The 12,266-nt window shown below is 63.1% G+C and overlaps 1 protein-coding gene across 2 annotated transcripts; it reads left to right on the top strand.

Moving 5' to 3' along the window:
* Nucleotides 1-1,126: 1,126 nt before the first annotated feature.
* On the top strand, nucleotides 1,127-3,568 carry TEX29 (testis expressed 29). 2 transcript variants are annotated; one of them, XM_060184209.1, is made up of 5 exons: nucleotides 1,127-1,474; nucleotides 1,853-1,963; nucleotides 2,041-2,110; nucleotides 3,036-3,187; nucleotides 3,499-3,568. In XM_060184209.1, the coding sequence occupies exons 1-5, from the start codon at nucleotides 1,417-1,419 to the stop codon at nucleotides 3,540-3,542; spliced, it is 435 nt and encodes a 144-aa protein (XP_060040192.1). In that variant the 5' UTR covers nucleotides 1,127-1,416; the 3' UTR covers nucleotides 3,543-3,568. The 2 variants fall into 2 exon arrangements, with proteins under 2 accessions (XP_060040192.1, XP_060040193.1); XM_060184210.1 differs by having other exon boundaries at nucleotides 3,036-3,178; nucleotides 3,499-3,550.
* The last annotated feature ends 8,698 nt before the right edge of the window (nucleotides 3,569-12,266 follow it).

Below are 12,266 nucleotides of genomic sequence, written 5' to 3'. Positions count from 1 at the left end.
CCCATGGCTCAGTCAGTACTGTGCTGTGCGGTGAGCCCCGCAGGCCGAGGGTGGGTGTGGGAGCCGCGCGCTCACTCCTGTGACCGGACCCTCCCCCACTGCCTCCAGAGACGTCCCGGGGCTCCTAGCGCTGGCCCCCCGGAACCCACGGCCCCTGCTGCTGGTTCTCACTTTTTGGTCTCATTTCTATTTTTACTGGCTAGACAGAAATTGGGAGGAAAGGGGGACACAGAGACACTTGGAGGCCAGATGGTCGCACATCTGGCAAGGATCGAGGTTCGAGCCTCCACTCCTCACCTGCAGGGGTCTCTGTCTCCTCTCTCCATTTCCTCTCTCTTCCTGGCACCAAACCCCCTGAGGGGGGCAGACACACCTGGGGGGTGTACGGACCCCTGCAGCCCCGCTCCTCCCCTGCAGCTGGTTCTGGGGATTGAACCCAAGACCTCAGAGTCCCAGGCAGGAGTTGCAGAACCATCATGCTCTCTGCCGTATTATTACTATTATTTCCCTACTGAGATCCCTACTGAGCTCTGATGGATGGAGGATGGTCTGGGGATTGAACCCGGGGCCTCAGGTGGGAGAATGTGCAGAACCACTGTGCTGTCTGCCTTATATTTATTATTCTATAGATTACACCCAGCCCCCCCCCCCCCAGCTTTGGCTGATGGTCTGGGGATTGAACCCGGGGCCTCAGGCAGTGGCGTCTCTCTGCAGACCCCTGTGCCGTGTCCCCACTGATGACCCCCCTTCCACTCAGACGCCAGCCTGGGCCGAACCCCTCCTGAGTCCCGGTGTCTGGGGATGAGGACGGGACACGGACGGCGGGGCTCTCGGTACAGGTCCCTGCGACGTCCCCAAGGATGGACGGGGCCCCACTGCCGCCCCCACCAGTGCAGGCTGGGTTGGTAGCACATGAGGGACGGGGACAGGGTCTAGAGACGCCCGGGGACCTCCCACGAGACCTGTGCCCACAGATCCTCTGCTGGTGGCCCCATGCCCGACGTCCCCCACGTCCGATGTCCCCTCTGGGCCTCCTGCCCACTCAGGGCCTGTCCCTCCCGGGTGGGCGTGACGGCTGCCTCCGCCCTGCACCCAGGAAACATCCCTGGGGACACATGCCGTCCTCCCCGTGGTGCCCCCGTCCCGGGCCTTCCCTCTGTGACCTCACGGCCTCTGTGACCTCACAGCCAGCAGAGGCTCGGTGCCAGGCAGAGTGAGGGAGGCCGCTGCCTGACCCAGGTCTGTGTCCACGCGGCGGCCCGAGCCCCGTGTCCCCCAGCCCTGCCCGGGTCCCCTCAGCTGATCTCCGTCCCTGCCCCTCCGACCGCGACCGCTTCGGGCCCTGCCTGAGTCCCTGTGCCCAGTTGAGACTCTGCCCGTGTCCCCCGCCCCCCGCCCGCCCGTCTTGCCTTCAGGATGAGGTACGCACCAGAGTACAGGAAGTCCCCGTCCAGCCTCCTGAAGAAGTTTGCAGGTGGGGCCGGGGGCCATCCCGGGGCAGGAGGGTCAGCTGGCTTCCTGGGCCCGGGCGGCGGGCACACCGGCTGGCTTTCCTCTGGGGACGCGCCGGTCACCAGACCCAAGGGCCCCACCCCTGCTGGGCCTGCTGCCTGCCCCACCCTGGGGCCCCACCCCTGCACCCTAGAGCACCGCCCACCACCCTCCCCTCCCTGCGCTCCTGCCCCATCCGGTGACATCCCCACAGTCCCTCCACTGCCCCTCGCCTCTGCCCTCCCCGTATCCTTCCCTTCCTCCCCCACCTTGCTCCGCCCCCACTTCCTGCACCCCTGCCCCTCTGACCGCCTCACCCTGTCCCCCTGACCTCTGACCTCTGACCCGGCCCACGCCTCAGTGTGCGACATCCCACTGTATGACATCTGTGACTACAACATCAGCCGCGACCACTGCAAGGAGCTGGGTTGCTGCTTCTACAAGGGTGTCTGCTACGAGAAGGCCGTGCCCAGTGCGTGCAGGGCCGCGGGGGGGGGGGGGGCGGGGTGGGTGGGGGGGCCGAGGCTGTGGGTGACGCGACCCCCCCAGGCTACGTGCAGGTGTTCTCTGCCCTCATCGTTATTGTGGCCACGGCCTTTATCATCACCATCATATACAGGTGGGCCTGCCTGGGGTCCCGGGGGAGTTCCTGGGGGGGGTCTCGGCCTGGGGAGTTCCTGGGGGTCTCGGCCTGGGGAGTTCCTGGGGGTCTCGGCCTGGGGGAGTTCCTGGGGGTCTCGGCCTGGGGGAGTTCCTGGGGTCTCGGCCTGGGAAGTTCCTGGGGGTCTCGGCCTGGGGGAGTTCCTGGGGGTCTCAGCCTGGGGAGTTCCTGGGGTCTCGGCCTGGGAAGTTCCTGGGGGTCTCGGCCTGGGGGAGTTCCTGGGGGTCTCGGCCTGGGGGAGTTCCTGGGGGTCTCGGCCTGGGGAGTTCCTGGGGGTGTCCTGGGGAAGTTCCTGGGGGTCTCGGCCTGGGGAGTTTCTGGGGGTCTCGGCCTGGGGGAGTTCCTGGGGGTCTCAGCCTGGGGAGTTCCTGGGGTCTCGGCCTGGGAAGTTCCTGGGGGTCTCGGCCTGGGGGAGTTCCTGGGGGTCTCGGCCTGGGGAGTTCCTGGGGGTGTCCTGGGGAAGTTCCTGGGGGTCTCGGCCTGGGGAGTTTCTGGGGGTCTCAGCCTGGGGGAGTTCCTGGGGTCTCGGCCTGGGGAGTTCCTGGGGTCTCCTGGGGAAGTTCCTGGGGGTCTCGGCCTGGGGAGTTTCTGGGGGTCTCAGCCTGGGGGAGTTCCTGGGGTCTCGGCCTGGGGAGTTCCTGGGGTCTCCTGGGGGAGTTCCTGGGGGTCTCGGCCTGGGGAGTTCCTGGGAGTCTCCTGGGGGTCTTGGCCTGAGGGCCTATCCTGGGGGTCTCGGCCCGGGGGAATTCCTGGGGGTCTCAGCCTGAGGGTCTATCCTGGGAGGCCCTGTCCTGGGGGTTGAAAGGACAGCCTGCTGGGGTGCCCTGTGTGGGGGGGTGTGAGTTGGGGTGCAGAGCCCGCCCGCAGCCCCTGCCCCACCCAGGCTTGTCCAGGAGAGCCGGCAGAAGAAGCAGGTGCCTTCACAGCCGCCCTCGTCCACCAAGTCCAGCGTGAAGCTGGAATCTCAGTCCGGGGACCAGCCGTCTGTGCTCATGGAGTCTTCCAGCAAGGCCTCGGGGGAGGACGGTGTGCAGGGTGAGGGGTGATGGGACAGGGTTCAGGGGATGGGGGAATAAGGTTGGGGGATGGGACAGGGAGGCTGAGGGGGCTGGAGACGGTGGCTGGCTAGGCTGGGTGCGGTGGGGGTCCGGGGGGCAGGGGGATGGGGGTCCGCGGGGTGGTGACTGGGGGGGGGCTGGGAAAATAAGGAAGAGACCCAGGGGCTGGGGGCAGGGCGGAAGGCCGGGAGAGCCCGGGGAGGCCCTGGTGGCCATCTCTGGGGTGTACCATGTGGGGGTGCTCAGAGGGTCTCCCCGGCCCCGCCCGACCCCCGTCTCTCGCCCCAGGCACCCTGACCCTCTCGGACGACGGGGATGAGTTTGACGAGTGAGGCCGTGGACGGGGGGGCCTGTGGGGAATAAAGGTATTTTACGCAGTTCCCAGGAGTGCTTACTCAGCTTGCCGCGCTGCCCGTGTCTGCCAGGAGCCCCCGGCCAGCACGCGGGGCCGCGTCCACTCTGCTGCTGGTGGCCGGCCGGCCGGGGGCCAACTTGTGCACCTGAGCCGGGAGTCTCGGGCTGACGGGACATCCTGCCCCACAGCTGTGTGTGGGGGGTGGTCCTGCCGTCTGCCCCTCGAAGGAGAGCAGGTGACCGGCCCTGGAGGACTCAGCCCCCTGTGAGCAGAGCCCACCTGTGACCTGCGGGGAGACAGGCCGGGGGCTGGGGAGACGGCCAGGGTTCTGCAGAGACTCTCCTGCTCAGCTCCCGTCCTCAGCACCACCAGCAGCCAGGGCTCAGCAGGGCTCTGGGCCCTCTTCTCTCGGATAAATAAAAATAATAAAATAAGATAGGGATTCGGGCGGTAGCACACGTGGCGCAAAGTGCAAGGACCGGTGTAAGGACCCCGGTTTGAGCCCCAGCTCCCCACCTGCAGGGGAGTCGCTTCACAGGCAGGTCTGCAGGTGTCTGTCTGTCTCTCCCCCTCTCTGTCTTCCCCTCCTCTCTCCATTTCTCTCTGTCCTATCCAACAATGACAACATCAATAATAACTACAACAATAATAACTATAACACTAAAACAAGGACAACAAAAGGGTATAAATAAATATTAAAGAAAAGTTTTTTTAAAAAGGGGCTGGGTGATGGTGCACCTGGTTAAGTCCACATGTTACTATGCGCAAGGCCCTGGGTTCGAGCTCCTAGTTGCCACCTGCAGAGGGAAAGTTTTGCAAGTGGTGAAGCAGTGTTGCAGGTGTCTCTCTCTCCCTGTCACCTCTTCCCTCTTGGCTTCTGACTGTCTCTGTCCAATAAATGAATAAAGATAATTTTTAAAAAGTTTAAAAGGGGGATGGACAGCAAAAGGGAAAAAATGGCCTCCAGGAGCAGTGGATTCATAGTGCAGGCACCGAGCCCCAGCAATGACCTTGGAGGCAAAAAAAAAAAAAGTTATGGGACATCTCCCTTCAAAAAAGATGAGATGGTGTCCTTTGGGACAAACTGGTGGAACTGGAGGTGATGATGCTCCGTGAATAGAGACCTGATTGACACGCACCTGAGGAAAGTAATAATAGAAAAGAGAAGCCAGCGACTGTCTAAACCTTGTGAGAACTCCGCTGGATCTCTGGGCGGTGGGCAGGTAGGACACAGTGCTCTGGGGTGGGCGTGCGGTGTGACTAGACCGCCAGCAAACCACCTTGTGGCCACTGTAGCCACAAATGAAAAGGGAAAGAGAGAGTCTGAGTGTCGGGCAGGCGTCGCGCTCCAAGGATGACCCAGGAACCAAGCTCGTGGCGGCAAACAATTGAAACCTTTGTTCATTCGGGCGCCCAGAGTCGGGCAGGAGCACACTGGTCAGGCCACCACAGGGTCAGCACCCACAGGGGGACAGCACCCACAGGGTCAGCACCCACAGGGACACCACCCACAGGGACACCACCCACAGGGTCAGCAACCACAGGGACACCACCCACAGGGACACCACCCACAGGGGGACAGCACCCACAGGGTCAGCACCCACAGGGACAGCATCCACAGGGTCAGCACCCACAGGGACAGCACCCACAGGGACAGCACCCACAGGGTCAGCAACCACAGGGACACCACCCACAGGGACACCACCCACAGGGTCAGCACCCACGGGGGGACAGCACCCACAGGGTCAGCACCCACAGGGACAGCACCCACAGGGACAGCACCCACAGGGTCAGCACCCACAGGGACAGCACCCCACAGGGACAGCACCCACAGGGACAGCACCCCACAGGGTCAGCACCCACAGGGGGACAGCACCCACAGGGACAGCACCCACAGGGTCAGCACCCACAGGGACAGCACCCACAGGGTCAGCACCCACAGGGTCAGCACCCACAGGGACAGCACCCACAGGGTCAGCACCCACAGGGACACCACCCACAGGGACACCACCCACAGGGTCAGCACCCACAGGGGGACAGCACCCACAGGGACAGCACCCACAGGGTCAGCACCCACAGGGACAGCACCCCACAGGGACAGCACCCACAGGGACAGCACCCACAGGGGGACAGCACCCACAGGGACAGCACCCACAGGGTCAGCACCCACAGGGACAGCACCCACAGGGTCAGCACCCACAGGGGGACAGCACCCACAGGGACAGCACCCACAGGGTCAGCACCCACAGGGACAGCACCCACAGGGTCAGCACCCACAGGGTCAGCACCCACAGGGACAGCACCCACAGGGTCAGCAACCACAGGGACACCACCCACAGGGACACCACCCACAGGGTCAGCACCCACAGGGGGACAGCGCCCACAGGGTCAGCGCCCACAGGGACAGCACCCACAGGGACAGCACCCACAGGGTCAGCACCCACAGGGACAGCACCCCACAGGGACAGCACCCACAGGGACAGCACCCACAGGGTCAGCACCCACAGGGGGACAGCACCCACAGGGGGACAGCACCCACAGGGTCAGCACCCACAGGGACAGCACCCACAGGGTCAGCACCCACAGGGACAGCACCCACAGGGTCAGCACCCACAGGGTCAGCACCCCACAGGGACAGCACCCACAGGGGGACAGCACCCACAGGGACAGCACCCACAGGGTCAGCACCCACAGGGACAGCACCCACAGGGACAGCACCCACAGGGACGGCACCCACAGGGTCGGCACCCACAGGGACGGCACCCCCAGGGACGGCACCCACAGGGTCGGCACCCACAGGGACGGCACCCACAGGGTCGGCACCCACAGGGACGGCACCCACAGGGTCGGCACCCACAGGGACGGCACCCACAGGGTCGGCACCCACAGGGTCAGCACCCCACAGGGACAGCACCCACAGGGGGACAGCACCCACAGGGACAGCACCCACAGGGACAGCACCCACAGGGTCAGCACCCACAGGGACAGCACCCACAGGGACAGCACCCACAGGGTCGGCACCCACAGGGACAGCACCCACAGGGTCAGCACCCACAGGGTCAGCACCCACAGGGGGACAGCACCCACAGGGTCAGCACCCACAGGGTCAGCACCCACAGGGGGACAGTACCCACAGGGACAGCACCCCCAGGGATAGCACCCACAGGGTCGGCACCCACAGGGACGGCACCCCCAGGGACGGCACCCACAGGGTCGGCACCCACAGGGACAGCACCCACAGGAACAGCCCCTGTCTCTGCCCTGCCCATGTCTCTGCTGTCTCTGTCTCTGCCCACCATCAGGATTTCCCTCTGAATCCTGTCTTGTGACTCTGGTGACACTTTCAGCTAGAGACAGAGAGACAGACCCAGTGGGACAGATCCCTCCCTAGCTTCTCCCTGTGGGGCCTCAGCCCGGGCTCACCCACGTCTGTGCAGCTCCAGTCCCGTCTGTCCGTCGTGGCAGGAACACCGCCCAGGCTGCCTCCCCCTCACCTCCAGGCCCCGGGTTCGACCTGGGCCTCCCTCTGCGACGTGTCTCCCGCTGCGGCCGCCAGGTGGCAGCAGAGCCCCTCGTATCCCCTGCGCTGGGCTGGGCAGGCAGGTGAGGGGTCTTCCCGCCTGCGGCCAGGGAGCTGCCCCTACCCCTGGCCCCGACCCCCGACCCCTGACCCCGACCTGCATGGGGGGGCCTGCCTGCTCGCGGCTTCCCGCAACTGAGGGGGGGTCCTCCCGCCTCCCGGGGGCGGCGCTGACTCGGAGGGGGCCTGGGACCCTCTGTCCTTGTTGCCCAGGGGGTCCGGCCACACCCTGAGGCTGCCCCCTTGCCCTTTGCCCTTTGCCCCTTACGATCTGATCTTTACTGGAGGCTTGGTGAGAGCCCAGGGTGGCAGGTGCCCCAGTCACTAAGGGCCTGTGCTGTCCCTCCCCCAACTTCCTGGGGCCCCAGAGACAGCTGGGTCCTTGTCCCCCGGGAGTGTGTGCTCACCTCCAGCCCCGTCTGCTTTGCTCCCAAGGACACGGTCTCATCTTTTTAATGGCCGAGTAGTACTCCCTGGACGTCCCTCACTCTCACCATGTCGGGTGTCTGCAGCCCGTGGGCTCGTGTGTTCCCGGGGCCTGGGGCGGTCACAGCGAGTGAGCTGTTGTCTGCCCTGCAGATAAAATGCAGCAGAGGCCTGCTCCCCACCTCCTGCCATCTCTGTGAGGGGGGACTCGCCCTGAGGTTGGGGGGGTGTCCCAGTGGCCTCTTTTATTTTCTGCTTCCTCTTCCTTGAGAGAAACTGGAAGGGGAGGGGAGTCGGAGAGAGACAGACAGCAGCAGCCCTGCCTCACCACTCGTGAAGCTTCCCCCCTGCAGGTGGGGACCGGGGGCTTGAACCCGGGTCCTTGCACACTGGTTTCTGAGTCCCTCAGGCACCCCAGGCACCTCTGTCCCCGGGTGACATGTTTGGGACAGGCTTCTGGGGACACGGGTGCAGGGAGGGCTGTGTGGGCCAGTGGCAGGCACGGGGGGGGGGGGGGGCGACCCTGGGCCCTGAGTCTCGTCCCCATGTGCAGAGGGAGGCCCTGCGCCTTCTCCTCCTCCTCCTCCTCCTCCTCCTCCTCCTCCTCCCCAATGCTTCCTAGAAGAACAGAGGAGGGAGAGCGATGGGGCGAGTCCTCCCCGTGGGAGGGTGGTTCCCCCGTCAGCTCTTCAGACTTTGCACGGACGGACTTTTCTCTGGAGCTGGTTCCCTGACAGCCAAATCGCACGCCCTTAATTGAATTAACACAAATTAGCCCTGAAAGGAGCCGAGGAAAAAGGAACATTCCGGAATGGTTCCTGAAAGCTCTGGAAGCTTCCGTGAGCTGTGAGCCTATGGACGCCGCATCAGCGTGGGGAGGCCCCGGGGGAGGCCGGGTCAAACCTCCCGGCAGGCGGGTGCGGGGCACAGCGTGGGACACAGGCCGGGGTCGCCGTGCCCCTGTGGGGTGACGCTGGGCCGTCCCCCTCTGTGGCCTCCCTGACGGCCAACGGCAGAAGGTCGTGGAAGGCCCCCGGCGATGGGAGCGGCCTCAGCCCCGGCGGGCAGGACCCGGCGGGCAGCCGTCCACCTCCCATGAGTGGGCTAAGTGTGTCCCCGACGGGTCACCTCTGTCTCTGGCTTCATTCTGGGCTGAACGGGGGGAGGGGCTGACCTGACCTCAGAGCGCGTCTCCCCCCCCCCCCCCAGTTGGCTGAGTGGCGGCCCCCGGCTTCGCCGACCCCAAGGCCCCTGCAACTGCCCGGCTGTGTTCTCCTGGTGGGGGGCTGCCGTGTCCCCCGCGGCTCCCCGCAGGGTGTGTGGGTGCTGGGTCCCAGGCCCCTCCCTGGGAGACAGAGCTTCTGGGGAGGGGCCGGGCAGGGCGCACACGTCACCTGGCATAAAGACCTGGGTTCAAGCCCCCGCTTCTCACCTGCATGAGCAGGGAAGCAGGGCTGCAGCCGTTTCTCTCCCTCTCTGTATTTCTCTCCCCTCTTAACTTCTCTCTATCCTGTCAGAGTATTAAAAAAAAGAGAGGGAGTCAGTCGGTAGCGCAGCGGGTTAAGCGCAGGTGGCGCAAAGCTCAAGGACCGGCGTAAGGATCCCGGTTCGAGCCCCCGGCTCCCCACCTGCAGGGGAGTCGCTTCCCAGGCGGTGAAGCAGGTCTGCAGGTGTCTGTCTTTCTCTCCCCCTCTCTGTCTTCCCCTCCTCTCTCCATTTCTCTCTGTCCTGTCCAACAACGATGGCATCAATAACAGCAATAACTACAACGATAAAATAACAAGGGCAAAAAAGGGGAATAAATAAATAATAATAAAAGAGGGCCACCTGGTTATGTGCTCATATTACAATGCACAAGGACCTGGGTTCAAGTCCCCCACCCCCACCTGCAGGGGGAAGCTCTGTAAGCGGTGAAGCAGGGCTGCAGGTGTCTGTCTCTCTCCCTCTCTAACTTCTCCTCCTCCTCCTCTCAATTTCTGTCTCTACCCAGTAAATAAAGATAATACAAAATTTAAAAAAAGAGAGAAAGAGAGAGAAAGGCAGAAAAAAGTGGTCTTCATGAATGGTGGATTTATGGTGCTGACACTGAGCCCCGGTGATAGCCTGGTGGTATGACAGAAAGAATGAGAAAGAGTGAGAGAGAACGAGAGAGAGAGAGAATGAGAGAGAGGGAGAATGACAGAAGAAGAGAGGATGACAGAGAAAGAGAGGGAGAGACAGAGGAACCTGGTGGCACCTAGCAGCGGCTGGGCGGGCTCTGGAGGGGCCCCGCGTGAGGGCCGGGTTCAAGACCCCACAGGGAGGCGGCACCAGCGGTGGTGTCTGCCCCAGAGATCTCTGTCTCTCGGCATCTCTCACCCTCTGTCTGGACAAACGCAGAGAAAAGAAGTGCTGCCCGGCGCGGTGGAACTGCGGCTCAGAGCGGAAACGAGATGGCGGGAGCCGCGGGGGCCCACGCGCCGCGTGGAAAGAACCCGGGTTCCAGGTGAAGCAGGGCGGCGGGTGTCTGGGGGCCTGGGGGCAGAGCTGGTCACTCCGCAGCCCACCCCCTGGGCACCCTGAGCCCGGCCTGCCACACCGCCCGCCCCACCCTGCCCTGCGGTGACCCCAAGTCTGGGCCGTGCCGCCTCTACTCATGCTGGGAAGAAAGGGTGGTCCCAGAAGGGAGGGGAGGGAAGGAGGGAGGCGGGGGGGTTGTTGTGGATGGATGATGGATGGATGGATGGATGGATGGTGGATGTATGTATGTATGTATGGATGGATGGATGATGGATGGATGATGGATGGATGGATGGATGGATGGATGGATGATGGATGGATGGATGGATGGATGGATGATGGATGGATGGATGGATGGATGATGGATGGATGGATGGATGATGGATGGATGGATGGATGGATGGATGGTGGATGTATGTATGTATGTATGGATGGATGGATGATGGATGGATGATGGATGATGGATGGATGGATGATGGATGGATGGATGATGGATGGATGGTGGATGTATGTATGTATGTATGTATGGATGATGGATGGATGGATGGTGGATGGATGGATGGATGGATGGTGGATGGATGGATGGATGGATGATGGATGGATGTATGGATGGATGGATGGATGATGGATGGATGGATGATGGATGGATGGTGGATGGTGGATGGTGGATGGATGATGGATGATGGATGGATGTATGGATGGATGGATGGTGGATGGATGGATGATGGATGTATGTATGTATGTATGGATGGATGGATGATGGATGGATGGATGATGGATGGTGGATGGATAGATGATGGATGGATGGATGATGGATGGATGGATGATGGATGGATGGATGGATGGATGATGGATGGATGGATGGATGATGGATGGATGGATGGATGGTGGATGGATGGATGGAAGGATGATGGATGGATGGATGATGGATGGATGGATGATGGATGGATGGATGATGGATGGATGGATGATGGATGGATGATGGGTGGATGATGGATGATGGATGGATGGATGGGTGGAAGGATGATGGATGGATGGATGATGGATGGATGATGGATGATGGATGGATGATGGATGGATGGACGGATGGATGATGGATGGATGATGGATGATGAATGGATGGATTGATGGATATATGGATGGATGGATGGATGGATGGATGGATGGTGGATGGATGGATGGATGATGGATGGATGGATGGATGATGGATGGATGATGGATGATGAATGGATGGATTGATGGATAGATGGATGGATGGATGGATGGTGGATGGATGGATGATGATGGGTGGATGGGTGGATGGATGGTGGATGGATGGTGGATGGGTGGATTATGGATGATGGAGGGATGGGTAGATGGATGGTGGATGGAGGGTGGTGGATGGGTGGTGGATGGTGGAGGGCTGAGTAGGTGGCTGGGTGGCATCTGGGGCAGAAGGTGCCCTGTGGGTTCCGGCTTGGTGTGTCACACCTGTTCCCTCCCTGCACGTATGGGGTCAGGTGTCCGCAGGTGCCTCCCAGGGGCCTCCGTGTCCCCACTGCCCGGGCGCCCGGCCGGTGACTGTGGGTGGCTTGGTGCCACCCCGTGGCCAGCAGATGGTGCTGGTCAGCTGGTCCTGGGTCCTTCAGCCCCAGGCCCTGTCCTCTGGACCTTTTCCTGCCACTTTGTGGGGCCAGGGTGTCACCCACCCGCTGGGCCTCCCTGCCAGGTGGGGGGTGGCCCTGGACACTGGGGTCCGGGACGGGGCTGGGGTGTCAGTGCTTAGCCAGGGTGGAGGTGGGGGACGGGCCGGCTCCGGACCCTCCTGGGGGCGGCGTGGGGGGCTGCTGAGGGCCCAGGAACACCGGTCGCCCTCCTTCTCTGCAGAGACCCCGGCTCTCATGTAGATGGTGCTCCAGGCCCGGCCAGGGATGGTGGACATTTTAGCCCACAGAGGCTGGGGGGCCCGGGGTGGGGCTGGCGGGGGCCCGGCCTGGGCAGAGGGGGACGCTGGCCTCTCGGGCCTCGCCCGCCCGCCCGCCCGCCCGGCCGTCTTCCCCGAGGCTGGAGATGTGGCCGTGCCCGACGGGGGCCGGGACCAGCTGGCAGCCTGGCAGGGTCCCCTTGCCCGCGGGAGGACGGGGCCCCACGCGGGGGACGCCCAGGCTGCCGGCTGGCAAGTGTTACTTATCATATTAATTAAAATCTGGCGCCACT

This window comes from Erinaceus europaeus, unplaced genomic scaffold (genome assembly GCF_950295315.1).
Source record: "Erinaceus europaeus unplaced genomic scaffold, mEriEur2.1 scaffold_637, whole genome shotgun sequence".
NCBI lineage: Eukaryota > Metazoa > Chordata > Mammalia > Eulipotyphla > Erinaceidae > Erinaceus > Erinaceus europaeus.
This window is presented reverse-complemented; position numbering and strand designations above follow the sequence as displayed.